Consider the following 24,623-nt stretch of genomic DNA (forward strand, 5'->3'; position numbering starts at 1 on the left):
CATATGATAGCCATGGATTTGTAGATATCCATTATCACAATGGGCTTCCCTTGTGGCTCAGTGGTAAAGAATCCACCTACAATGTGGGAGACCTGGGTTTGATCCCTGGGTTGGGAAGATGTCCTGGAGAAGGGAAAGGCTACCCACTCCAGTATTCTGGTTTAGGGAATTCCATGGACTGTATAGTCGATGATGTCACAAAGACTTGAACAGGACTGAGTGATGTTCACTTTCACTTTTTTCATTATCACAATAAAGTTTGCTTCCAGTACTAATTTGCTATGTTTTTTTTTTATCATTAATGAGTAGTAAATTTTGTCAAATGTGTTTTTGTTTTATCAAGATCATTTCTATCATGTGGTGAAGTAAATTAATTGATCTTCAAATCTTAAAACAACCTTGATCCTAAAATAAATCCTAGTAGGTCATGTCCTATTAAAATAAACTCTAGTTGTTCCTGTCCTATTACAGTAAACCCTGGTTGGAAATGTTCTATCGGAGGAGGAAATGGCAACCCACTCCAGTGTTCTTGCCTGGAGAATCCCAGGGACAGGGGAGCCTGGTGGGCTGCCGTCTATGGGGTCACACAGAGTTGGACACGGCTGAGGTGACTTAGCAGCGGCAGCAGCAGATTGTCCCTTTGTATATATCACTAGACACTCAGTTCAGTTCAGTTCAGTCGCTCAGTCGTGTCCGACTCTTTGCGACCTCATGAACCGCAGAACACCAGGCCTCCCTGTCCATCACCAACTCCCGGAATTCACCCAAACCCATGTGCATCAAGTCGGTGGTGACATCCAACCATCTCATCCTATGTCGTCCCCTTCTCCTCCTGCCCTCAATCTTTCCCAGCATCAGGGTCTTTTCTAATGAGTCAGCTCTTCGCATCAGGTGGCCAAAGTATTGGAGTTTCAACTTCAACATCAGTCTTTCCAATGAACACCCAGGACTGATCTCCTTTAGGATGGACTGGTTGGATCTCCTTGCAGTCCAAGGGACTCTCAAGAGTCTTCTCCAACACTACAGTTCAAAAGCATCAGTTATTCGGCACTCAACTTTCTTTTTAGTCCTCTCACATCCATACATGACCACTGGAAAAACCATAGCTTTGACTAGATGGACCTTTGTTGGGAAAGTAACGTCTCTGCTTTTTAATATGCTATCTAGGTTGGTCATAACTTTCCTTCCAAGGAGTAAGCATCGTTTAATTTCATGGTTGCAGTCGCCATCTGCAGTGATTTTGGAGCCCCCAAAAATAAAGTCTGTCACTCTTTCCACTGTTTCCCTATCTATTTCCCGTGAAGTGATGGGACCAGATGCCATGATCTTAGTTTTCTGAATGTTGAACTTTAAGCCAACTTTTTCACTCTCCTCTTTCACTTTAATTAAGAGGCTCTTTAGTTCTTCTTCACTTTCTGCCATAAAGGTGGTGTCATCTGCATATCTGAGGTTATTGATATTTCTCCCGGCCATCTTCATTCCAGCTTGTGCTTCATCCAGCCCAGTGTTTCTCATGATGTACTCTGCATATAAGTTAAATAAGCAGGGTGACAATATACAGCCTTGACATACTCCTTTCCTATTTGGAACCAGTCTGTTGTTCCATGTTCAGTTCTAACTGTTGCTTCCTGACCTGCAAACAGCTTTCTCAAAAGGTGGGTCAGGTGGTTTGATATTCCTATTTCTTACAGAATTTTCCACAGTTTATTGTGAATCACACAATCAAAGGATTTGGCATAGTCAATAAAGCAGAAATAGATGTTTTTCTGACACTCTCATGCTTTTTCCATGATCCAGAGGATGTTTGCAATTTGATCTCTGGTTCCTCTGCCTTTTCCTAAAACCATCTTGAACATCTTGTTGAAGCCTGCCTTGGAGAATTTTAAGCATTACTTTACTAGCATGTGAGATGAGTACAATTGTGCAGCAATTTGAGCATTCTTTGGCATTGCCTTTCTTTGGGATTGGAATGAAAACTGACCTTTTTCAGTCCTGTGATCACTGTTGAGTTTTCCAAATTTGCTGGCATATTGAGCGCAGCACTCTCACAGCGTCATCCTTCAGGATTTGAAATAGCTCAACTGGAATTCTATCACCTCCACTAGCTTTGTTCGTAGTGATGCTTCCTAGGGCCCACTTGACTTCACATTCCAGGATGTCTGGCTCTAGGTGAGTGATCACACCATCGTGATTATCTGGGTCGTGAAGATCTTTTTTGTCCAGTCCTTCTGTGTATTCTTGCCATCTCTTCATAATATCTTCTGCTTCTGTTAGGTCCCTACCATTTCTGTCCTTTATTGTGCCCATCTTTGCATGAAATGTTCCCTTGGTATCTCTAATTTTCTTGAAGAGATCTCTAGTCTTTCCCATTCTATTGTTTTCCTGTATTTCTTTGCATTGATCCTGAGGAAGGCTTTCTTATCTTTCCTTGCTGTTGCTTGGAACTCTACATTCAAATGGGTATATCTTTCCTTTTCTCCTTTGCTTTTCACTTCCCTTCACTAGTACACATTTAAAAATATCTATTTATGTTTATTTTTATATGTCAACATTTCTTTTATTATGTATATTATATGTATTTTTAATGTGCATAAACAAGTTTAAAGGCAGTATTATCAGCCAATCAAGAGAAAGGACCTGGTAATGTAGGATAGAAAGGGGGAGATAGCCAGAGCGAGCTGTGGAAGGCGAAGAGACAGATGTGGTTCAGGGAACAGGTAAGTGCACTGGTCCTAGGGAGAAACCATGGCACTTCTTTCCTTGCACAAGAACAGTGAACAGCAGTATGTAACTAGGTATTTCTAATGTGGTGGATTTGCTATTGGGCAGATGAATTATTTCTCATGCCACTGCCTCTGTGACATATGAGTTATCAACCGAGAGTGAAGAATGGGCCCAAGATGGGATTTTGAGGAGAAACCTGCCTAGCGACTGAAAGTGTGAAATTAATAGAGAATTAGGACTTTCTAAATATCTATTTCAGACTTGTGGTTATAAATGTAAAGTGAATCCAATCAGCACTGGTTTTTTTTCTCCTTAGAGTTCACTTAATGGATATTTGTTGTTTTTTTCCTGCTGTTTTAAAGCATATAGGTGTGTTTAAGTTTCATTGGGAGGGGTATCCTCACTATGACAGAATTTGATGAATTGAAAATGTATTTTGAGGAGGTAGTCTCAAGAAATAGACTCTTGGAGGAAACTTGAGGAAATCATACATACATAAAATCTAAGACAGTTCATATCTTTTTGCCTTTTCATACTTTTCATACAACCTAGACAGCACATTAAAAAGCAGAGACATTACTTTGTCAACAAAGGTCCATCTAGTCAAACCTATGGTTTTTCCAGTAGTCATGTATGGATGTGAGAGTTGGACTATAAAGAAAGCTGAACACCAAAGAATTGATGCTTTTGAACTGTGGTGTTGGAGAAGACCCTTAAGAGTCCATTGGAATGCAAGGAGATCAAATCAGTCAATCCTAAAGGAAATCAACCCTGAATATTCATTGGAAGGACTAATGCTGAAGCTGAAGCTCCAACTCAACTTTGGCCACTTGATGTGAAGAACTGACTTATTGGAAAAGACACTGATGCTGGGAAAGATTGAAGACAGGAGGAGAAGGGGACAGTATGGAATGAGATGGTTGGATGACATCACTGACTCCATGGACATGAGTTTGAGCAAGATCCAGGAGTTGGTGATGGACAGGGAGGCCTGGTGTGCTGCAGTCCATGGGGTAGCAAAGAGTCAGACACGACTGAGCAACTGAACTGAAGATGGTTCATATTTTTGAGAGTTTATTTTTGAGGTGTTATGCTAAAATATTACATTTATGATCTCATGTATTTTCAAATACTAGTTTCTATACATTAAAAATAGTATTTGTCCCTTTATAAAGATGAGTAAGCTGAAGATGAGAGGTTTGATTCATTGCCAAACTACAAAACCAGAAAGTCATGCCAAGTCTAGATTCCAAATCCCACTCCGAAATTCTTTAAGACACTCAGTCTTAACTTATATTTTATTTTAATGTTACTTAGAGACAAATATCATTACTTCCAAAACTCTGGAATTGAAGTTTAAAAAATTACACAAAACTACAAAATCAATTTAAAAATTTTTCAAGAATCTTTAACATGATGAGTTATAATGTGTTAGTGAAACCACATCACCATTTGTAACTTGATATATTCCAGTTTGAGATTAAAAAAAGAAAAAAACAAACAAACAAACAATATGCCTGCTCCTGCTTCCCTGATAGAGTTCCAAGTGCTGGATATCAGAACTGGAGATGGATGGAAAACCTCATGAGACCAAAACATTTCTGAATGTTGGTCTAGTTTGACTGTAAACACTAGTCTGGTGAAGGGAAATGGGATGCATTAAAAATGAGAAGGGCATGCACGACAAAGTAAGGATCTCTGTATTTGATAGCAGGCCTGGGATGTCCTCCCCTAGCCCTGGAATTCCGAGACAGGTGACAGCTAGGTCAGTAAGGACTTAAATGCTTTTCTGGCTAGAGAGGCAAAGTAGTGGACAATACCAGGTGCTGGATGAACTTTTTCTCTCTCCACTTCATCCACTGGAGAAATCATCCATCAAAATACATGACTCAGCATATCCTGGAACCCTCTCAACTCCGTCAGGGCCTGTCCAGCCACTTTCTGAATCACAAGTGGTAATTGGTAACCCATCAGTGACCTGAATTCATCCCACTTAGAGTGTCTCTCTGCAGGCAGTCTACAATTCTCCTGAAGCACAAAAAGTGTTAACTTCTGATACTTTTTCTCTGGACCCCTGAAAAATGCTATGGGTAAGAATATGATTTAATGGTTCCTCATTATCATCTGAGCATGGGTCTTACTTTTCCTTTTACATGGGCAGGGGGGTGGTGAGATGTTGTTACTCCCCTTTGCTTGTTTACTGGCTAGAGTATTCTCTGAGGTACTATCTCAGGAGATTCTGTAGAAGATAACAATAGTCATATTTTTCCCAGAGAAACGTCATAAATAACATCTCCAGAGCCAGTCCAGATGAGCTGATGGATCGGGGAATAGCATTTAAAGCTCTGTCCACAGAGAAGTCAGAGCTGGAGGAAAATCAGCTACTACATCACAATGTCAGGAAAATAATCTGCAATGTCTTAGGTGTGGTGTTTAAAATTCATCCACAATCTTTATCATTGTGTAAATTATGGATTTTGGTTCATTTTCTCGGAGCTATAATTTATGGTTTGAATCAGGCAAGTAAGTGTGTGTATTACTATCTCTGAGGCTTTTATGAGTCCCTGCATTCAAAGTCAGTTCCTTCTGTTAGTTTCTAGCACAGTATCTTACACTTTTCCTTCACAGCCCTTATGTTTTATAACTAGATATTTGTGCAAATATTTGTTGTATAGATGATTAGATTTCAGAAGAAGGAAACCATGATTCTTGGTTTATTCTTTTAGCCTCAGCACCTTGTATAATAAACAAATAATCAGGTGTAAAATGGTCATTGAATAAACAAGTGTTCATCATGTACCAAACTATTTGGATGCTGAGGTTACTGATGGATGGACTGAGGAAAGCATAAATTCCTCAAAGTGTTCAAATGAGGAATTCAGGTCAAAAAAAAAAAAAAAAAAAAAGAATGGTTACAAGACAATAGAAAGCAAGCATCTATAGCTAGGTTTCTGGAGTGTTCTATAGCAGAGAAATGATGGGGTGCTCTGAAAGTACAAAGAGGATTAACATCTTATTTATATTTGGTGAGAAGAGGTTAGGAAAGACTAAAGTAGAGGATAAACGAGCTCTGAGTCTTTATGTCTCCTGCGCTGTGCTTAGTCACTCAGTCGTGTCCCACTCTTTGCAACCCCATGGACTGTAGCCCGCCAGGCTCCTCCATCCATGGGGATTCTCTAGGCAATAATATTGGAGTTGGTTGCGATGCCCTCCCCCCAGGGTATCTTCCCAACCCAGGGATCAAACCCAGGTCTCCCGAATTGCAGGTGGATTCTTTACCATCTGAGCCACCAGGGAATGAAGCTATGTCTCCTGATATGCACATAAAAGTTTCCTCTGGTGAAAAAGGAAGTTTTAGTGAACATTTATCATAACTATTACATGGTAGTCCTCACATCCATCCTATGCACTTCCAAAAAGATCTATGTAAATTCTAAATTTTCCATGTTTATGAATTTTAGATATATGTTATTTTCTTCTAATTTTTGGCCATACCCTGCTGCATGTGGGATCATAGTTCCCCAATAGGGATTGAACACACGCACCCTGCATTGGGAGGCAGAGTCTTAACCATTGGACCACCAGGAAGTCCCTGCTGCTGCTGATGCTAAGTCGCTTCAGTCGTGTCCAACTCTGTGCGGCCCCATAGACAGGAGCCCACCAGGCTCCTCTGTTGCTGGGATTCTCCAGACAAGAACACTGGAGTGGGTTGCCATTTCCTTCTCCAAGGAAGTCCCTGGATATGTACATTTTGAACCTGGATATACTGTACGTGTAAGATACACAAGAGTGGATAAGGTCATCTATGTGTGTTTTGATGAAGGCATTTAAGGTGTTTTTTCCTTGGAGAATATTGTAAGGCTACTTAGGAGACAGAGAAAAAGCATTTTATAAATTTCAAATCTTCTTTACTCTACTGCTGGGTTTTCCTGAAGAGGAAAACTGGAAACTGCACAACATATTCTAGAAAGGGAATGTGGGAAATAAGTACTCTCATAAATTCTTTGTGGGAATTAAAAATGATATACCCTCTATAGAGATAAATTTGGCAATTCAGAGTCTAAAATTACATATGCCTTTACCCTTTGTTTTACTAAACTTTATCTTAGCAAACCCACTTCTAGGAATCAACCCCAAAGTAGTCCTGGCCAAACTACAAAAAGCAAGATGCAAGAAGTTTTCCACTATTGTATCAGTAATAGCAAAAGACTGGAAACAACCCAAATTGTCCTTCAATAGGAAACAGGTTGAGTAAACAAGTAACATCCATAAAATGCAGCACTACACAGCTGAGAAGAGACTGAGAAGTATCTCTATCCACTATTAAGGTCTGTTGTCTATACCTTTAAGCAGAAAAAGCAGTGTGATCTCAAACTGATCTACAGATTCTATCTATATCCCTATCAAAATCTCAGTAGATTCTTTGAGGAAAAAAATGGCAAGCTGATCTTAAAATTCATATACAACTTCAAGGGATCTGAAACTCAAGAAATTCAAAGGAATAGCTAAAACAGTCTGAAAAGAACAAAGTTGGAGGGCTCACACATGATTTCAAAACTTAATCCAAAGCTGCAGTAATGAAGACAGTGTAGAAGGCGCATAATGATAAACATGAAACTGAGTTGAGAGTCTAAAAACAAGCCCTTCATTTATGATCAATTAACTTTTAATCAGGGAGCTGAGAAAATTCAATGGGTAAACAGTCTTTTCAGCAAATGGTGCTGAGACAATGCGATATTCAAATGCAAAGAACCCCTACTTCACAGTAACAAAAATGAACTCAAAGTAGGTAGTAGACCTAAAGAACTAAAACCGTAAAATTTATTATTCTAAAAAACTGGAGTAGATCTTTGTTATCTTGGATTCGGCAATAGTTTTTTAGATACGACACCAAAACCACAACTAATAAAAGAAAAATACAGATAAATTGGGCACCATCAAAATTTAAAACTTTTGTTGTTCAAAGACATCGTCAAGAAAGTTAAAAGACAAGTGGGAAAAATATTTGCAAATCATATATCTGATAAGGGACTTGCATCTAGAATATGTAAAGGATTCCTACAACTCAATAATAAAAAGAGAGATAAAATAATCGGAAGATGGACAAAAGGTTAGAATAGACATTTTGACAAAGAAGATATGCACATGAAAAGATGTTCAACATCACTAGGCGTTAGGGAGATGCAAATCAAAACCACAATGATATAACACTTCACACCAATTAGAAAGGCTACTACTTAAAAATTGGAATATAAAAAGTGTTGGCAAGAAGTAATTAGAACCAGTGTGCATTGCTGGTGGGAATGTTGCAGTCACTGTGAAAAGTGGTTTGGCAGTTCCTTAAAAAGGGCTTCTCTGCTAGCTCAGATGGTAAATAATCTGCCTATAATGCAGGAGACTAAGGTTCAATCCCTGGGTCAGGAAGATCCCCTGGAGAAGCAAATGGCTACCCACTCCAGTATTCTTGCCTTGAGAATTCCATGAACAGAGGAGCCTAGCGGGGGAGAAGCAAATGGCTACCCACTCCAGTATTCTTGCCTTGAGAATTCCATGAACAGAGGAGCCTAGCGGGCTACAGTCCGTAGAGTCACAAGGAGTCAGACACAACTGAGCAACTATCATTTTCACGTCTTAAAAAGTTAGACATATAATTACTATGCAATCTAGTGGTTCCAATCCTAAGAACATGCTAAAATATTTGAAAGGGACTCAGATACTTGTACACCAATATTCACAGCGGCGCTTTTCACAGACACCAAAAGGTAGAAACAACCCAAATGTTTGTCAACAAATGAATGGAAAAACAAAATATGGTATTTGCATACAGAAGGATATTATTCAGCCTAAAAAGGGATGAAATTCTGATAGATACTGCATGAATAAACCTTGAAAACATTATGCTAAGTGAAATAAGTCTGATACAAAATTTTACTTACATGAGGTACCTGAAATAGACAAATACATACAGGTAGAAACAGAGGTTACCAGGGATCAGGAGAGGGAGAATTGCAATGTATTATTTTAATGGGTAGAATTCTTGTTCAGGGTGAAGAGAATGGTCTGGAAATAGGTCATGGTGGTGATTACACAACATTGTGAATGTATTTAATGTTACTGAATTGTACACTTGAAGTGGTTAATATGGTAAATCTTATATACATTTTACTATAATCAAAAATATTTTTAGAAGTTATTAATAAATGAATGGAGGTATTAAAATTGAGAGGAACAGGAGACTTTTTATCAATATACCTGGATTTGAAGACTTGATTTTGACTTCATAAAATACATAAATATTTTATATAACTATAAAAGAAAATGAAATTTTAAAAACAATCCCCTCAAATGGAATGTATAGTGAAACAAATGAACCCAAGCCTCTATCTGGTTTTGCCGTATAACCACACAGAAATGTACTATTTTAAGTGATTTTCAGTGACTTTTAGTGTAATTATGCTGTGATGACAGAAAAGAATAGCAATTGCTAAAAGTGTTTTCAGTAATGGTATTGTTGACGGTAATGTTGATATTGCTATTCTGAAAGTGTTTTACATATATTATGGGATAAAGCAAACAGCATGGTGGGTAATATGTTAAAACCTTGAGAGATATCAAAATCTTTGAGAATCAGGATTTTCAGTAAGGAAGAAAGGAGTTACTGCTATAATACTGATGAGATTAAGTTTTGCTATAGTCTTGAATATAAATTGAAAATGTCACTATGAATTTATGGCACATTTACCTTCAATTATTTTTGTGTAAACATATATGTATTATGCGTGCATGCATGCTAAGTTTCTTCAGTCATGTCCAACTCTTTGTGAGCCTGTGAATGTAGCCCACCAGGCTCCTCTGTCCATGGGATTCTCCAGGAAAGAATACTGGAGTGAGTTGCCATGCCTTTCTCTAGGGGGATCTTCCCAATCCAGGGATCAAACCCAGGTCTCTTAGGTCTCCTGCATTGGCAAGTAGATTTTTTTTTTTTTTTTTACCACTTGTGCCACCTGAGAAGCATATATATAAACATATACATATATATATATATACACACACACATATATATAATACCTATACTTATATCAAGCATTTATATCTATTCCTAGCTCTCCCCATTGAAAAGACCTAGTAGCAATGACAACCCAATTGCAGCAAACACTTCTGTCACTCGGTCTGGAGGAGGAAATGTACAAGATCACCATGAATATCTTTTCATATCAGAAAGTCTTCTGATAGCTTTATAGCTATCAAAACCTATGAGGGTTATTTCAAAATAACACATGATCCAACTTGGCTATGTTATAAAGGCCAAAGAACAGATATCAGTAAGAGTGACAAGATGACACCCATAATTTCATTATGATTAAAAAAAACTTACTGATTGCTTTGGGATGATTCTAGGAAGCCAACAAATCATTTTGAAAAGTGATAAATAAAAGACCTCAGCATTCATTTTACCTTTCCTATATGAACCATACCTTAAGTAACCAAATAATTGATGAAAGCCTATTTCTCTTTATAAAAGTACTCTAGCTAAAATAAAAAGGAGAAATGATAGAACTCGAATATTACAACCTCTAAGGAATCTTTGGATCTAGGCATTCAGGTGATTAGTGATTGATAACATCATGAGAAGATAGACTTATTAATTATATACCTCCTGATCAAAGTAGACACCTCCACCTGTGAAGTAGTCTTGCCCCGCCCCACCCAGCAACTCTGCCCAGTCAAACCTGAATCTGGCAAACCTTAAGATCTAATCACCAATTTTTGCAAAATACAGAGCTGTGAAACAGAATGGAGAAGGCACTGGCGACCCACTCCACTACTCTTGCCTGGAAAATCCCATGGACAGAGGAGCCTGGTGGGCTGCAGTCCATGGGGTCGCTAAGAGTCGGACATGACTAAGCAACTTCACTTTCACTTGTCACTTTCATGCACTGGAGAAGGAAATGGCAACCCACTCCAGTGTTCTTGCCTGGAGAATCCCAGGGACGGCGGAGCCTGGTGGGCTGCTGTCTATGGGGTTGCACTGAGTCAGACTCGACTGATGCAACTTAGCAGCAGCAGTAGCAGAAACAGAGAAAGACGTGCCAGAAATGAAAACAGCAAAATTCAGACTTTGCAACTGTTTCAGCAAAAATGATTTAATTTCTTCAATAAAAAATTACTAGGAATAAAAGAAGAGTTTGGATAAGAAAGCTTTAGAATAAAACTAGATTTCAAAGGCACATAAACCAAGGACAAAGTATGGACCTTGTCTGAATCCATGTTAAGGACTCAAATATTCTATAAAAGATCCTTTCTAAAAGCAGACATTTATAGAATAATCAGTGATTTGTGAACACTGAGTATTTGATGAAAACTTCTAGATCATTAGTATAGATTAGAAGCTGACAGATCTGTGTTAGTTCCTTTCCTGATGAGCCAAGACAACATAAATAATTTTTTTAATTGAAATATATTTGACATCTAACATTGTGCAATATTAAGTGTACAACATGTTAACTTGACACATTTATGTATTGTAATATGGTTGCTGTTGTGATAATCAGCACTTCTGTCATGTCACATAATGATCTCTTTTTTAAGTGATTGAAATCATTAAGGCATAATCTGTTAGCAAGTTTATTGATTATAATACAATACTATTTTCTATACTCACTATACTGTGTACTAGATTTCTGGGGCTTATTTACTTCTGGTTGCAAGGAGACAGAATATATTAGGCATATCAAAGTAGAAATATTTTTGTTGAGTTTATTAGGCCTTCTAAATATAAAAATTAAATGACATAATCTTACTACTTAGATACCTGGTTACCTTATTTTCAAAAAGATTTTATGCATATACCAGCATATGTGTGTAAAGTGTTCCTTTTCCTTTTGTGGTTGTGTTTGTATATCCTTTTTTTTTTTTTACTATATACTATTATATACATTGAGCATCCATGTAGTGTAATGCATCTTCTCATTGCTGTATCTTTTAAAAATCTTTTCCTATAAGAATATAGATTTGCCTCATTTTTTAAAAATTGCTGTATAATCAGTAACATAAATATACTATAATTTATTCATATGCTTCCCTATTAATGGGCATGCAAATTGTTTTTTATTTTATATAATGTCCTGTGTATCCTTACATCTTGGTGTAATTTTTCAACTGTGTCTATGGTGAAATTTTCCAGCAGTGAAATTATAGGGTCAAATTCCATGTGTTTTTTCAAGAGTTATTTCCAAATTGTCCTCAAAGGCACGTTTACCAAACTACCTTCCCTCCTGAGCGCATGAGAATGCCTAGTTCTCCACATTCTCACTGAAGGTGGCTCGCATCATCAAGCCTTGATGAAAGTCTTCTCACTCTGACATGCTAGGTGTGTAAATTCTCTCCCTCTTAAATGATACCAAAGTGAATTTAGATTCTTTCTCAATTTAGTTCCCACGTTACCCTAGCGATTAACCTTTCTTTCAGCTTGTTGTGCATGCTGTGGTATTTCAATTCAAACACAAACACACATACACCCCCAAAAAACTGGGCATAATTATTTATAAACTGTTAAAATCTGACTTTTATGAATATTAGGTTTTCAGTGTTGTCATGGCAAATTCATGAATAATATTGAGATGACCAAAAAGTTCATTTGAGTTTGTCTATAATATCTTATGGAAAAACCCAAACAAAATTTTGGCCAATCCAATATTAGTTTGGTTTTATTTTTTGTGAGTTTCACACTAGACACACTTGGGAAAATTAGTACAGAGCCACAAGAGGAGAAATATAATGGCCAGTACTCCAAAGAAAGGTTTTAAACTTCCAATTTGTACTTCATAGATGGGACGATGGACCCTAACCTCCTCTTAGCTCATTCCTCAGGGATCTCTTCTTACAAGGGCTAATGCTTTTACTAAACTCTGAAAAGCCTATTGTGGGCAACTCCTTGGTCAGAGTGTAAAAAACACAGATTAATTAATTCTTTTACCATTTTAGTGCACAGGACAACAGTGATTCTTAAAAACACTTCTAGAGATCTCTGGGTGAAGATCAGAAATATCCCACCATTGGAATGAAACTACCCAAGGGGCATGCGTATTGAATGTTGAGAGTTAAATCGAAGGGTGTTTAAATAAGTCTTCTACTCCCCAACAGGATTTTTAAATAAACTTTAGATGCTTTTCATCTCATGAAGTTTATTGGTCGCTATGCACACAATATGTGGTTTAACTACTTGGGTTTAGATGCAATCCTGCCTCCACGATGTCCTAACGTGGTTCTTGAGCAAATACTTAAACTCTCTACACCACTGTCTTTTTTTCCCCTAATCAATGTCTTTTTTTCCCCACAATTTTCTTGAAGTATATTATACACATCATAAAATTCATGATTTCACGTGTGTGGTTCAGTGATCCTCAGTAATTTTACTGAGTGGTGCAACCATCACCATAAATCAATTTTAGAACCTTTTAGCCTCTCAATAGGATCCCTTGTTCCCACTGAGTTAATCCCCATTCCCACCTTAAGCCCCAGGTAACTAATAATCTACTTTCTGTATCTATAAATTTGCTTTTTCTGACAGTTTCACATAAACAGAATTACAAATACGTAATCTCTCGTGTCTGGCTTCTTTCATGTAGCATAATGTTTATGGGGTTCATCCATGATGCACTCTGTGCTATTAATTTGTCCCTTTTTAGTGCTAAATAGCATGTCACTGTATGGATGTACCACATTTTGTCTGTCTATTCACCAGTTGATGGACATTTAATTTTTCTCTAGTTTTTGGCAATTATGAATAAAGCTGCAACGAATATTTGTGTACAGGTCTTTGCATGTAAATGTGATTTTATTTCTCTTGGATAAATAACTTTAAAAGTGGAACTGCTAGATGATATGGTAATTTAATGTTTAACTTTTCGAGAGATTCACAAACTACTCTCCAAAGTGACTGCACCATTTACATTTCCACCAGCAATGTTCGAGTGTTCCCTTTCCCTCCATCCTAGAGCCAACATTAGTTATTGTCTGTCTTATTTATTGCAGTCATTCAGATGAGTATGACATTTGTGGCTTTAATTTCCATTTCTCTAATGCTTAATAATGTTAGGCATCTTTTCATGTGTATCTTCTTTAGTGAAATGTCCATTCATATCTTTGCCCACTTTTTTGGGGGTCGTATTATTTTTGAGTGGTAGTAATCCTTTGTAAATTCTAGATATAATCCTTTATCTGTTACATATTTGGCAAATATTCTCTCCTAGTCTGCTGCTTACTTTGTCATCTTCTTAATGGCATCTTTTGGGAAGTGCAAAAATTTAGATGATCTAAAATTTAATAAAATTTTAATGATTAATTTTTCAATAGACCTTGCTTCTAGTATTGTATCTAGGAAAGCTTTGTTCAATTCAAAGTCTCAAAGATTGTGTCCTATGTTTCACTCTAAAAGTTTTGTTGTGTTGGCCCTTACGTTTACATCGGTGATCTATTTGCATTATTGTTATGTATGGTGTGGTTTTAAGCTCATCATTTTTGGATGTGAATATCTAATTGTCTCAGCACCATTTTGTTAACTGATGGTCTTTTCCTGGCATCTCAGTCAAAAATCAATTGACTATAAAGATATATTTCTGAGCTCTTAGTTCTGTTCCATTGACCTATACCTCTCTCCTAATGCCAGTACCAAACTGTGTTGATAACTGTATCTTTATAGTTCATCTAGAAATTGGGAAGTAAAAGTCCTCTGATTTTTTATTTTCAAAATTATTTTGGCTATTCTAGGTATTTTAAATTTCTTTATAAATTTAAGAGATGTATGTCCATTCATACAAAAACAAAAAGCCTGCTGGGAATTCGATAGGAATTGTACTGACTTTAGATATAAATTTGAGTATAACTGACATGTTAACAATATTTGAGTCTTTTAATCTATGAACATGGACTGTTTCTCTAGTTATTTAGACCTTTAATTTCCGTAAGTGAAGTTTTATGATTTTCCATGTATGTCTTGCTCTCCTTTGCTAAATTTACTCCTAAGTATTTTATTATTTTTGAACTTTTCTGAATGCAGTTGTATTCTTAATTTTACTTCCATTTTGCTCACTGCTCAATAGAAAAATACTATTGATTTTTGTATATTGGTCTTGTAGCCTAAAACCTTGCTATCTTATTTATTAGTTCTAACAGTTTTTTTTGTAATTCCCTTATGATTTTCTATGTGCAGAATCATGTTGTCTGTAATTAAAGGAAGTTTCACTTCTTCCTTTCTAATATTCTTTCCTCCTTTCTTTGCTTCCTTTATCCTTCTTTCCCTCCCTCCCATCTTTCCTTCCTTTCACTGTTTAGAATCTTCAGTACTATATTGAATAGAAGTGAAAGGATGTATTCTTGCCTTGTTTCTGATCTTAGTGGGAAAATATTCAGTCTTTCCCTATTAAGTATAATATTCACTGTTTTATTGCAGATACCCTTTATAAGATTTTATTGCAGGTTTATCAGGTTTTATTGCAGATACCCTTTATCAGATTGAGGAAGCTCCTTTCTGTTTCAAGTTTGTTGAGAGTTTTTATCATGAATGAATGTTGTATTTTGTCACATGCTTTTCCTGTGTCTGTTGAGATGATCATAACGTTTTGTCCGTTATTCTACTCATATGATGCTTATATTCATTGGTTTTTCAGATATCAATCCCATTTGGTCATGGTGTATAACTTTTTGAATATGTTGATGGATTTGATTTGCTGTTTTATTGAGGATTAAACCTGAATTGCAAGTAGAAGATGAAGAAAGGCAAAGATGCACTGGCCTTCTGTTCTTTCCCCACCTTCCTCCTTTCTGAGAAAAGAAAGCAGAGGTGCTTTAAAGTCGTACATGTCTGAGACAGGAGGACAATAGTCTCAGGATTTAAAAGCAAGAGCATTGAAAGTAAGCATGAGGTTACTATCCTAGGAGGACTCAATTAATCTGTAGGGAAGTTTTATGGACCACAAGGAACACCATAGGAAGGCAGAGTATGGAAAATTAGAGTAGATCTTCCTGATAAATACCCTTTCAGATCACCTTCTATAGGATTCATGAATAAAACTTTCCATCCAGCATCGATGAAGCATCAGGAACTGTGTGTCCAGATATAATTAATCAGCTTGGACAGCTCTTTATGATCTTACCAATTTATTTGAGTCCTTCCTACCCCAGTTGTTGGCCTACTGCAACCTCATAGATCCTCTCAATGGTGATGCTGCAGCTATGTCCTCCATCTACCAGAAGAATACAAGCAGAAAATTAAAGAGTGCATCCCAAAATATGCAATGGAGGAGGCACTGAAAGAGCAGGAAGAGGGCACCAGAACTCTCTCTGGAGAGTTCTATGTCTGACTTTTCGGAAGATGAGGCCCAGGACATGGAGCTGTAGTAGAAAAAGCACCTGCTTTTCAGAAAGGCTATTATTTTCTAACCATGTGAAGCAGACTATAATATTCATATTTAAAGAAAGCAATTTCTTATTACTAAACAATGTTTTATCAATAATAGCATTGAGGTATATATATATTATATATATCATAATAGATATATATATTATGTATCACCCTTTAGATCCTGATTTCTTGGTCTTTTCTCAACCTGAGGTGCATAGCATATTCCCACATTCCATTTTGGTAGCAATATGTGGTCCATATGCGTGCATTCATAAGTCCATTTGACCATGTCAGCCTGTGTGCTACTGAACTGTCAAAAGGAATAGCTGCTCAGATAGGCATGAGTCAAAATAACAGGGAAAAGTTGCTTCTTTTATTTGTGGTTCCAAAGATACAAACCAAAACCAATTAGCTTTTGGATGTGAAGACAGAGTAGGGCTTTTTCAAAACGGAAAGGAAAAAATTGGGGAGGAAGAGGCCTGCTGTGGGAGCATTTAGGACCAGCCACATCAGGACCAGAGCTGCTGCTTGCTGTGCATCCTAGGTGGCCCCACTTCCGTGGAGTAACAGTATAAGGCAGGGAGCTCACTGAGGCATTGAAACTTAAAACAACTTTTTCACCTTGGATTTTAAGTACATTTCTATATGTAGGTTCCTGCCCCTCTTGCTACCAGGCCCTATAGCCACAAGTGTTTTGTTGTTGTTGTTGTTGGTTTGTTTGTTTTTGCTTTGGAGCCTTTTGGAAATATTTTCTGAATCTGATTCTTTTTATTGGGGATAGAACTTGTGTTCCAGACCATTCTTTGAGAGGCTAGGACTGGAGGAGAAAGTGACTGGGAAGAGGTTTCCTCTCATCTGGCAGAGTCCCATTCTTCTCGTGCTGTTGGCCACTGTGAGCCCATTGCCCTGGACTAATAAGGGTGGTTGTGGGGGTCTTGTTTTGAGGTTTGGGGTTATTGGTGGTTGGGTTTTTTTTTTGTTTGTTTTTTGGTGTGTGCGCATCGTGCTGAGGTTGCACAATTAATCTTCACCTTCCACGAGCTTGCTCCCCCTTGAGCAGCCTCTCCGAGCTCCGTTAAGACTCGGGAAGAAGACCGTGCGGGCGGCTGTGCCCCCGGATCCTGTCACTCGTGTTTTGACTCTGTGTCCCCTCCTGCTGCTCTTGGCTGCCGTCTCTCATCGTCTCCTTGTGGGAATGGGAAACGGGCATCATAGACCCAAATTATTTTAAATTTAAAATAAAGTTCTAAATTTAAAATGAGTTACAATTGGAATAAATAATGGTTCTTGTGCCCAAAGTGACTCTACATGGGAAAAAAAACCCTGAATTGCTACTATCAGTAAAAATGAGGATAAAGAGATTATTTACCTCAAATGTTTATAGTAACAATACAATAATACATAAAGTAACTAGCACGGTGTCAGAACATAGTAAGAGCTCAATTAATGGGAATCATGTTGATTATACATATATTCACAAAAGGGCACCCTCCTACACCGTTCGTAGGAATGTAAATTGGTGCAGCCACCATGGGAAATAGTATGGAGGTTCCTTCAAAAACTAAAAATAGAGTTACCATATGATCCAGCAATACCAATCCTGGACATATATCCAGAGAAAACAAAGTTCTAATTCAAGCAGATACACACACCCCAATGTTCATAGTGGCACTGTTTATAATAACCAAGACATAGAAGCAACCTAAGTGTCCATCAACAGATGAATGGATAAAGAAGCTGTGATATATATATACACACATGCAATGCATATTACTCAGCCATAAGAAGGAATAATAATACCATCTGCAGCAACATGGATGGTCCTAGAGTTTATTATACTAAATGAAATCAGACAGAGAAAGATAAATATGATATCACTTATATGTGGAATCTAAAAAGTAGTACAAATGAACTTATTTACAAAACAGAAACAGACTCACAGACATAGAAAATAACTTATGGTTACCAAAGGGGAGGCGGGGGAGGGATAAATTGTGAGTATAGAATTAGCAGATGCATACTACTATATATGAAATAGATAAACAGCAAGGATCTGTAGCACAGGGACCTATATTCAATATCTTACAATAAACCATAATGAGAAAGGATCAGAAAAAGAATATAGATATATACCTATATATATGGGCTTCCCTGGTGATTCAGGCAGTAAAAAATCTGCCTGTGATGTGGGAGACCTGGGTTCGACCCCTGGGTTGGGAAGATCCCCCGAAGAAGGGAATGCCTACCCACTCCAGTATTCTGGCCAGGAAAATTCCATGAACAGAGGAGCCTGACTGGCTATAGTCCATGGGGTCGCAAAGAGTCAGACACAACTGAGCGACTTTCACTACACACATATATATGTGTATATATAACTAAAAATCTTTGCTGTAGACCTGAAACTAACACAATATTGTAAATCAGCTATAAACCAGTCAATAAATACCTTCATATAATCATTTCTGTAAAATAATAGGAAACAATGCATAAAATAAGTTAATCTGCATAATACCAGAGCTATATGACATTCATGGGTGGAAAAACAAAGGTAACTATAATATCTATCCTCAAGGTTTTTCCAGGTACTATTTTAAGCGATTTATGTGTATTAACTGCACTTAATCTTACCAATGGCCCTGTGAAGTATGTACCAGTATAGATGGGCATGCTGGTGACTTATATAACTTGGCATGTCTTAAAAACTTTAAAAGGCAGAACGGGAATTTGAGCACAAGCAGTCTAACCCCAGAGCCAAGTTCCTTATCATCATGCTATGTGCCACACTTTGTGTTAATTACTTTACAAACGTTATATCTAATTTGCTTTTTATGTACAAATATCCTGAGTTTCAGTTTTCTTTAAGGAACTTGCTCTAAATTAACATTTGATATTTAAACCTAGGCCTGCCAAAAACCTGTGCATTTTCCATTTGTATTTTCTATCTGTGTGTTTCTAAATGGATTCCATCTTTGATGAATCAGTATCTTTTTCTACAAAGCTGAGAACTTTTAAAAGTAATAACTGATATTTTTCCTGCATTTCCCATGCTTTGCTAGATGGAGACATCAGGACTGTCCCTTGCTCAGGTAAAGTCTCAATGCAGATTTGACACAATAGCTCTGGAACAAATAGCAGGTTCCCCTAATGTCATGGTTTTCAGGCTTTTTTCTCTGTCTCCCACAGGAGGAAATATTTTTCATCACAACCCAGGAGATATACTCAGAGAGACACACATGTACAAACAATGTTTATAGTCTTACATGTTAATAGCATTTATTTTATGTTACTGTCTTTTATTTTTTTAAGTGCATGTTAAAACCAACCAAACTGACTTCACAACCATTAATTAATTATGACTCACATTTTAAAAAAACACTCCATTGGAACATATTTTATTGAGTTGGCCACAAAGGGCATTCAGGTTTGTCATGACAGCTTATGGAAAAACCCAAACGAACCTTTTGGCCAACCCCATAGTTCTTTCCAAAGCTCCATTTCCAAGCAGGTGAGCGACTGATTTGGTTGATGGCATAGTGGAAATGACAGCAGTTAATCCAAAAGCATGCAGGAAAATACTTTCAAATTATGAAAAGTTGTGTGCATAAGAATATGGCATTGTGTATAACAGGGAGACATGATTTCACATGGAGTACTAGAGATGTCTCTGTAAGAAGTGTCCCTTGGGCTGAGACTGAAAGATGAAGTGACAATAACCAGGCAGTGGACCACGCTGAGTGTGCAGGCAAGGCCACACCACAGCCCAGTCCCCTGAGGCTGCAGGGGCATGAACTACTACTTGAGGAATGGAAGGAAAAGATCTTCAAGATAAATCTGGGGAAGTAAACAGGGCCAGGTCACATAGGGTCCTGCAGACCGTGAAAAGAGGTGAAGGGGACTCCTGAAGCTGGAGAACATAAAACTCACCTTGTAAAAAGATAACCATGGTGTGTAGAATAGACTGGAGAATTTCAACATGATACAGAGAGCTGTGAATAATCTGCTGCAATATGGTGGGGTGGGGTGGGGTAGGGTGGTAGTCCTGTCATTTATCTTCTCTCTTAGTGAGCAGACTTTACAATGCACTTCACATGCATGGGGACCAGACTTACTAATTTTGGAGCTGCCAACTGAGAAATAAGCAAGCCATGATATAGCATTTTTTAAAAAGTAATGAAAAATGCATCTCTGAGACTATGGGATAAATGGCCAAGGTATAGGGAAGCTCTTACTCTTTTATGCTGAAAAAAAAATCAGATTATGATATGAACCTTCATATCCTAGTTATTACCAAACTGCATTATGCTCACATATTTTACTGAATATAGTTCTGGAAATAAAATACTTATCTTCTCTCCCTCTGAGAGTTTAGGATCTATGATAGAGGGCCTCAGATCTGATGTGTCAAAGGGGAAAGATGATTTTTAACAGCCACACCTGGCTCCATGATTAAAGAAATTTAAAATCATGCTGGGCAAGGGAAGCGTGGTGCTTCTTGCCTGGGATGCTTCTTTCTTTGATTAATCATCCCCTGCATGGTCCAACACTGTTGTTCACTTGCCACAGTCGGCACCTTTTTCAGTCCTTTTTTTTTTGGATAAAAAGAGCTTTGCCCAAGTCACAATAAAAAATGTTTTTTCACTCAGGGTGAATTTAATAAGACCTTTGTCCCCCACTTAACGTTAAATGAAGTAATGGGAGAGGAGTTTTCTGGTCTGTGACCAGTTTGGGGACCTCCACCCTGCCTCCATCAGGGAGCTGAACACAGCTAGTCACTGCTCTGTATGTGAACCCAGTCTGCCTAGCTTGTTTCCAGGGGTATCCAGTGATGCTCACGGTTAGCACTCTCTTCTCTCTCCTTTTGGTACCCAGTCCTCACCTACCTCATTTGCCAGCTATCCCAGTAAGACCCTGCTCACATGCCATGAGCCATCATCCTTTCTATTATATTAGCTGAGGATAGCCTAAGGTGCAATAGGTCTCAGGCCCAGGATTACATATAATTAGCATATCCTTACTTTCCGAAAATCTGTAAAACACAACAGATAAAACGTGTAGTGGTGCAGCTGGGAGGATTGTGAACCAAATCGCCCATGTCCAGGCACCTATCCTGGTGCACATTAAACCTGTAGCAGAGATACCTAGCCAGTCCTTGCATGAAGGTGAAGAATAACACCTCCTACACTTCTCACATTGTTACCAAGCACTTCCTGTGTTTCTATCGTAATCTGCTCCCCACCCCAAGGCTTAATTTCTGACATCAGTGAATCAGTCTTCAGTGGTAAACAGAATTTTATTGGTTCAACAAGTGAACTCTGAGAACCTAGTTTTCATTAGAATGTTACTCCCTTAGATTAATGCTTCATTGAATTGCTCATTTTTCTTTTGTTTGCAAGTCTCCTCTTCCTGTAGCACAATGATCATTCTAAAGAAGAAAATGTTCTCAATCCACTTCTTCCATCATTGATATTCTACATTTGTTTCCTAAGCAAAGAATTTGTCCCTCGGCATTGGTTTGCATCCCTGGGCACTGCTTTGCGGTCTCTCAATTCTGTGTTCAAATTTAAACTTTAAAATGTGATGTCTGTGATATGATGTCAAAAGAAACATGTCACAATAGTGTTGATACAGAGGGCTTTTTGTGATTAGAAATCATGTCTGTGCTTTGAGGAAAACAAAACAGAGCAGTTGGAATGCATTTTTACAGGAGGTTCTTTGCAAACAAGCAGAGGCCAATCCTGTTCACCTGTGTCTCATTTTCTCTTCCCATCCCTCCAGTTCTTGCTCCCTCAAGTCTGATCATGTGTCTTGCTTAACCCTTTTCAGGGTCTCTCCAGCATGCTCAGACTTGTGAAGCTCCTGTCAGGGGATCTGCTCTCTGTCTTCCTCTCCAGCTTCCCCATCACACATCATTCCAACAAACCCTCACTCTTCTCCTTTCCCTCCTCACACTGTGTTCTTTCCTATGTCTATGCTTAATCCAGGCTGTTCTCCTCTTTTAAATCTTACTTTTGGACCTGGAGACCCCTTCACTGCTCCCATCTATAGGGTGTTTCATCTCATGTAAATTACTTAAACTTCTCTGGGCCTTGATTTCCTCCTCTGTAAAATGGGAGTATAAGAGCAGCATTGTGGAGTCAATGACACAACATGCGTAGAGTGCTTTTAGAACCTGCCCCAGAGAAGCCATCTAATGGAAACCTCAGCCACGTTGGCTTTATTTTGTATTCATTATTGTCACCATCCTTCAAAATTTAACTCCAGTGTCTCCTGTGTTGAGAAGCTTTCCTATCACTGCTCATCCCCAGGACTGAGTGAATTACTTCCCTTTCCTGTACACTTACTTCTTTATGGCTCTCTTTATATCTTTTTTCTTATCATGAATGTGGTTTATGATTTGTTACAATGTTAAGCAGTGAAGTTGTTAATGTGGAAAAATAAGCATGAGATGGTTCAAGGAGGCCTCATGACTCATGTTTTATGGACCTCCTGTAGCAGTGTGTTCAGGATATGATTGTTAATGACAGGTGAATAAATGGAGTTTTCTTCATTTTCTGGGCTTTATAGCTCTGTAGACTTATGGTTAATGGGTGCTTATTGTATGCCAGGAATAACATTAAATATTATACTCATTGTAGCATTGAGACATATATTACCATATATATTAATAAAATAGCTAGCAGGAAGCTGCTGTATAACGCAGGGAGCTCAGCTCAACGTTCTGTGCCAACCTAGAAGGGCGGAGTGGGAAGAAGGTTTAAGTGGGAGGGCATATATTTATATTTATGGCTGATGTGTGTTGTACAGCAGAAATTAACACAACATTGTAAGCAATTATCCTGCAATTCAAATAAATTTTAAAAATGCTACACTCATCATATTTAGTCTTTAGTTAAAAGTAACGTGTTAGTTATTCATTCGTGTCTGACTCTTCGTGACCCCATAGATTGTAGCCCACCAGACTCCTCTGTCCACAGAATTCTCCAGGCACGAATACTAGAGTGGGTAGCCATTCTCTTCTCCAGGGATCTTCCCAACCCAGGGATGAAACCCAGGTATCGCAGCATTGCAGGCAGATTCTTTACCGTCTGAGCCACCACGGAAGCCACACCACCACCACCAAAAAAAAAAAAAAAGTTATACTCATCATATTTAGTCTTTACTATAATCAAATGTGGAAGATCTTCTTATTTGTATTTTACACATGTGGAAACTGAGGACCTAAAACAAGTAATAGACCAGTACTCCCAAAGCCTGGATTCTTAGCTCAGGAAAGCTTGGCTCAGATCTGTAAGGTGTCCTTTGCCTCTAGGCTTCTTTAGTGTGTAAATGTATTTAACCCACTTGCATTTCTAATTCCTTTCCAGGTATTCCTTCCAAGATGAGGAAGACATGTTCATGGTGGTGGACCTCCTGCTGGGCGGGGACCTGCGTTACCACCTGCAGCAGAACGTCCGCTTCCAGGAAGATACTGTGAAGCTTTTCATCTGCGAGCTGGCCATGGCCTTGGACTACCTGCAGAGCCAGCGCATCATTCACAGGTCAGGCAAGTCACGGGGCAGCCTTGGGCTGAATGCACAGGAGGGCATGCACAACCTGCTGCATTCAACAGGCCCAGATGGAACACGACATCTAACTCCTACCTAATTCTTATAGCAATCCTGGAGGTAGATGTCTCCATTTTTCAAATAAAAGTAATACTGAGCACATTGAGCTTAATTTGCCCAAGGTCACAATTAGTAAACAAGAAGATCAGAATTAATGAGTATTGGTACTATTTATAACTAAGCCTAGACAAAGAGAAGGAAAAATGACATGTGGGGGCTTAATAAATATTAAATGAATTAACTGAAATAGAAATGAAGAAAGTGCATGAAGGGAAAGATATAGAATGAGTAGGAAGAAGATTCTTTGGAGAGAAAATTTGAGTCCCAACTTCTATCATCCCCCCTATAGTGAGTCCCTGGTGTGGGTGTGCTGCAGACAAGTCAGCAAAAGCAATGTACCTCTTTCACTTGGGGCATTTGTGTCAAAGACAAACAAATAACACAAGTGGCTATAAACCCAAACAGACAATAGAGGGACAAGGATAATACTTGATATTTATAAAGGAGTTGGTAGTTTTGATGGCAATTTCCTATACAGTATCTCACTTGATCTCTATTGTAAGTGATGAGCAGAGCAGGTATAGTTAGACCAGTATTAAATCTGAAATTTTGTGCTTTGGAGTCATTAAATTATCATCTAGGGGCTTTTTAAGAATTTTGAACCTAATCACCATCAAAGCAGCTACTATTTAACTGGGTTTCCATATGCTAGGCACTACAAGGTACTTTCATATATCATCCTATTCAATTCTCAAAACTTAAAGAGGACTCCACACTTTATTACAATATTCCCATTCTTCAGATGAGAAAAATATGGCTCAAAGATTCACCAAGGAGAAACCCTGACAGTGTTGCCAGATTCAAACCTAGATCTCTCTCATTCTAACATCAGA

The 24,623-nt window shown here is 38.1% G+C and overlaps 1 protein-coding gene and 1 pseudogene across 2 annotated transcripts in view; both read left to right on the plus strand.

Moving 5' to 3' along the window:
* Positions 1-24,623, plus strand: part of STK32A (serine/threonine kinase 32A) — a 145,016-nt gene that overhangs the window by 49,015 nt on the left and 71,378 nt on the right. For both annotated transcript variants that reach the window (XM_065918856.1, XM_065918857.1), the window contains exon 5: positions 23,491-23,664. In XM_065918856.1, coding sequence (XP_065774928.1) covers positions 23,491-23,664 — 174 coding nt within the window. The remainder of the gene's footprint in view (positions 1-23,490; positions 23,665-24,623) is intronic.
* LOC136168351 (ubiquitin-conjugating enzyme E2 H pseudogene) lies at positions 15,671-16,122 on the plus strand (annotated as a pseudogene).

Source organism: Muntiacus reevesi, chromosome 1 (assembly GCF_963930625.1).
Source record: "Muntiacus reevesi chromosome 1, mMunRee1.1, whole genome shotgun sequence".
In the NCBI taxonomy this organism is placed as follows: Eukaryota; Metazoa; Chordata; class Mammalia; order Artiodactyla; family Cervidae; genus Muntiacus; species Muntiacus reevesi.